The sequence below is a fragment of the Opisthorchis viverrini genome, assembly GCF_000715545.1.
Source record: "Opisthorchis viverrini unplaced genomic scaffold opera_v5_487, whole genome shotgun sequence".
NCBI lineage: Eukaryota > Metazoa > Platyhelminthes > Trematoda > Opisthorchiida > Opisthorchiidae > Opisthorchis > Opisthorchis viverrini.
The window spans coordinates 203,051-207,459 of record NW_008752141.1 but is presented as its reverse complement, the minus strand read 5'-3'; the positions used below and the strand labels follow the sequence as shown (position 1 = coordinate 207,459).

General features: G+C 45.5%; 2 protein-coding genes across 2 annotated transcripts in view; one reads left to right on the top strand and one right to left on the bottom strand.

Moving 5' to 3' along the window:
• T265_11333 (hypothetical protein) overlaps positions 1–4,409 on the top strand; it is a gene marked incomplete at both ends in the record, with an annotated part of 30,221 nt that overhangs the window by 20,516 nt on the left and 5,296 nt on the right. The window lies entirely within an intron of this gene.
• Positions 747–1,684, bottom strand: T265_11332 (hypothetical protein; the record flags this gene model as incomplete). Its single annotated transcript, XM_009177963.1, has 3 exons — positions 747–958; positions 1,411–1,518; positions 1,666–1,684. The coding sequence occupies 3 exons, from the start codon at positions 1,682–1,684 to the stop codon at positions 747–749; spliced, it is 339 nt and encodes a 112-aa protein (XP_009176227.1).

Genomic DNA, 4,409 nt, shown 5'->3' with positions numbered 1-4,409 from the left:
CGTGAACCAAACGAGCAGGTGAAAGTAACAAAGTGGGAAAGGCGCTGCAGGATTGAACTACCGTCGATGACGCAGTAGGTGACGTCTCCAATTTCGCCCCGGTGGATTCACGAGTTTGACCCCAGTTACTCATAAACATCAGAATTATGCATTGCATCACCTAACAGCAAAGGTTTCCTTCCATAGGGCAGTTATCAGGGACAAACGCTTTTTAAATAGTAGTGCATTATGACCTCAAGTTCCGAAATATACAATCGTTTTTTTTAATTCTATCATGGCGCCTCTGCGATTCGCACCAAGATTTCGACGCACAGGAATGACTCCATGTTGGTATTCAGTAGCCTCCACTCGACATACAGTAGACCCTAAAAGAGAAATTTATGCAACGCATAAAGTTACAGGTGCGAGCAGGCAACAATTACGCGCAGCGTGGTGCACTTTTACAGCCTCCTGCTGCATGCGTTCTTGGCACAAAAAATCATTCTGCAATAATGTGATTGTCTATTCGTCCGCAGTATTTGTTACTCACCTGATAGGAACGAAATACTCCGATAGTTAAAAAGTGCTCAAAAATATAAGCCACACACAAAAATCTTAAATGAAAACATGGAAACTGTACGATCCGAATTAGCGGGGCCTGTCGATTGTGGAAGAGGCTTACGCATTTGTGGTGCCACAAAATCGACCGTGTGGTTCCAGACATGCCAACCTGTAGCCAAGGTAACCGAAATCGATATCTCACATAGCTATCCAACAGAAATGCATCTTTTTGTTTGACTTACTGTTCGAAGTTCTTCTGGCACCACTGCCGTGTAATGATATGTATAACTTTGCCCCGGTTGGATTGGACAAGGCGGATTTAGGCGGGTACAAACGCCATTAGGTGGAAACGGTATCGTCGCGGGCTCCCCGTCAAAGGAGCCTTCAAATCTTGCGCCTCCAGGAATGATTCTAGCCACTAGATTTTGGAATAGGCGTTAGAGAGAAGTGCAAAAAAGTGATCCGTCAGTTTTGACAGTGTGGGAAACCGGACACTGAATGGTAATGTGTTTGTTACTAATGGTTGAAATAGGCCACTTGGTTCTTCCAAAGGTGGCAAACACTAAAGATTAGTAAATACTGTCATTACGCTTCCCAGATAACCGCAATCTTTGCGGCTCTCTACCACTTGATACGATGTCGCCAATTATCAGAAACTGTATCCAGCACAATCGGGATCAGTCACAACCGCGTCTGCTCTAAGCCCAGTACAGCTCCTCAGGGAAAAGTCTGAAAGGTTGTAAAACGATATGCCTATCAAAGTGAGGCTTTACGTGAGCTCATTTATTTGAATTATTCATCCATACTTGAACCAAATCATTCGTTATGTGGAATCTAGGAAGGTTACGAAAGGTGCAAATGGGGACTCACTTCCTCGAAATCGAATGCGGATGGTAACTTCTGTCCCTTTGACGAGCGTGCAAGGATCGCGGGCGCACGGGAACACGTCAACGGACGTTACGACAACGTTGGTTGAACCTCAAATAAAAGTAAACGCATGAGAAAGTGGCCATTCTAGTAAGGCAAACAGGAACTCTTGGTCATCAGCCGCAATTCGTCAGTTTGTCCGCTAAAGGTTTACATTCAACAGAGCGGGCTATGGCACGACTACCATTTTTCACTCACCAGTTCGCTTGCTATGCATTTGTGCAGTTGGGTGGGTGTGTGTGTTTAACTGGTGTTTGGGAAAGCTTTATTCACCGTAAACAAGCATAGTACCATAAATAACAACGGGTAACGTATTCACAAAGTCAGCTACCGACATGCATCACATGACCAAAAACGTCTACAAATGAGAAAACATGTCAGTCTGCCAACCACGAATCCCCCATCACTTTGGCGTAGACCACGCTTATGGGAACATTTTTTCGTTTGGAGGAGAAATTCCTGATAAAACAGCAGTCTGCCGTCAAGTCAGAAGTATTTTAAGCTAAGAAAAACTCAATATCTCTTGGAATACCCCAGGTACACAGCCTGGTATACAGGGGAACACCAATCCTCGAAAACCCAAAGCTTGTGTTTAGAATGGAAAACTCCCAAACCTGACAGCAATACCAAAATTTTCATGCCGTCCAGGAGCGCGGCAAGCGACTTGAACAAAATACGTTAACCCTAACGTAAACGAAGTCTCACTGTCTTCTTGATAAAACTTGTGTGTAAAATCATGGAATCTGTTAAAACTCAACTGCTAATAAAAGTTGAAAATCACAACTATCTTCACTTCGTCTACTCTGGCATCTTACCGCAATCTCTGAAGCTCACAGCATCCGCGAAGTCTGATGTGAACAGAATAAGACTGAATAAAATCACGTTGAACGACTGCATCTGCTAGGCAGAATACTACAAGGAATTATTCGTGGAACGCGTCAACGTCCTATATAATATCGAACATTCGAGGTCAAACCCAAAACATTGGTTGAACGACCAGACGTAATTGGACTGTTTCCTCCTTTGCATACAAACAGTGTGTGCACACGTACGAACGCGACTCTCCATTGTCCGTCCGTCGATCCCCTTTTCAATGCTATTGGTAAAATCACAAATGCGAGTGTGACCTTCCACATGATAGTATCCGGGGTTACGTGTGTGGAAGAAAAATTGTACTAACGTTTTAATGATTCAAGATCCGGATTGACTGTTCGACAGCTCGCAAGGCAATATAAGACAAATATAACCAAACCAAACCCGTCCGTAACTAATAACGTTTCGGGTATCAGAGTTATCCCATTAATTGTTACCTCCACAGCGACCATCACACCGGACAAACAGAACTATACACCGTCAATGAACTGAGCTAGATATCGCTTCCGACGCTTTTTAATCAGGTCCTTTTCTTTTCATTCTTTTCAATGCATACTGTAGCAGCCCAAATCTCCATACGCCGGGTACTGCGTACTTTGGTGAACACACAAATCATGAATGATCATTGCTACGACTAAATGTGATTTTTACCAATGGAGTAATTCAACAACCATCATCATCGACAACATGACATCAGTGTTCAACACCGATGCTTCACTGCCGTACAACCATGATTTATTTGAAAGCCTTATTGTAAAGAAAAGAATAAAGGTGGACGGGTAAGGGACTTAGTGCAAGCTTACCACAAACATTCCGAGGTGTCTACACCTTCAAACACTCATTCAGGCAATCTGGATAGAAATTGGCAACAAGAACGCCACTGACATCGGTTGACAGCCATATCTTACAGCGTCTCCAACCAGGCGCAGCGAGGATCACGCGGTTCCAATCCTGGAAGGCGAGTAGCACCGACAGCACCCAAGCGTTTCATGATCTCCTTCGTACCCATCTGCGTTCACATCTGATGATGGAACACTTAGAAAAGATTCCAGAAGATGATTCTGGTAAATTCGTCTAACATCCGGATCTGCCAGTCTCTCAGTTGCCAAGCGATTTATGCGACCCAGAAAAACGTAGGGAGAAGCGATTCCGGACGAGTGTGTGGTCGGAATCCACAAATGTGTTCCAAAACGAGTGACAGTCAGTTATTGATCCACGCCATCGGTAACCGATGGCAGTGCGATCGATCTGAGTTTGTGGCCGGCATGCCGTTAGGAAACATCATGTGGCCAGACGATTTCGGCTATTTCGGAAGTTAGTACTGCAGAAAAACAGCCTGCGGTCAGCACACAGCTGAAGCAATCGTTCCCCATTGTCCGTACGTACCGAGTCCAATCCATATCGACCTCCTGAGTCTCACATACTCTAAACCTGCCGACTAGCTCATTCATATCTCCGGCAACCACCCCAATGTCTGAGCTTTTAGCTTTCCGCAGCAGGGCATTCAGAGTGTCGTAAAACCTGTCTCTGACGGCGTCGGAGATACATTCAGTTGGGGCATAGGCAGATACGATAAACAGACATCTATCAACTTGTCGCTTGTGAGACTCTTTCACAGACGTTGCCAGACGAAACGCACAGAGGCGACTATCAACAGGTATCCAGTCAAGTAAGGATACTTCCTCCCGATGACTTAGTACAATACTGACCCCTGCATATCCCACTGCAGCAGCCTCTGGATCACCATAGGTGCGCAGCTGGGAGCGAGTGGAGACTGACGGGGTGGTTAGCTCAATCACTGTGCCTGCATCTTGGATTCTAGTTCCTGAGACACAGCACACATCAATGCCAAGCGAGTCCACTGTGAGTGCAAGAGCAGCTTGTTGTCCTGCTTGCTTCAGAGTGCGGACATTGAACGCGGCCAGATAGAGTGGGTGTCGAGGCTTGAGGACTGATTTGGAGATTCCTGAAGATGTCGGCACCATGTGACGAGCACACGCTGCACGCAAAACCGATGCATGACGAAAGGAGTCATCAGTCCTAAGTGCTGGGCCTACAAGGAGAGAGTT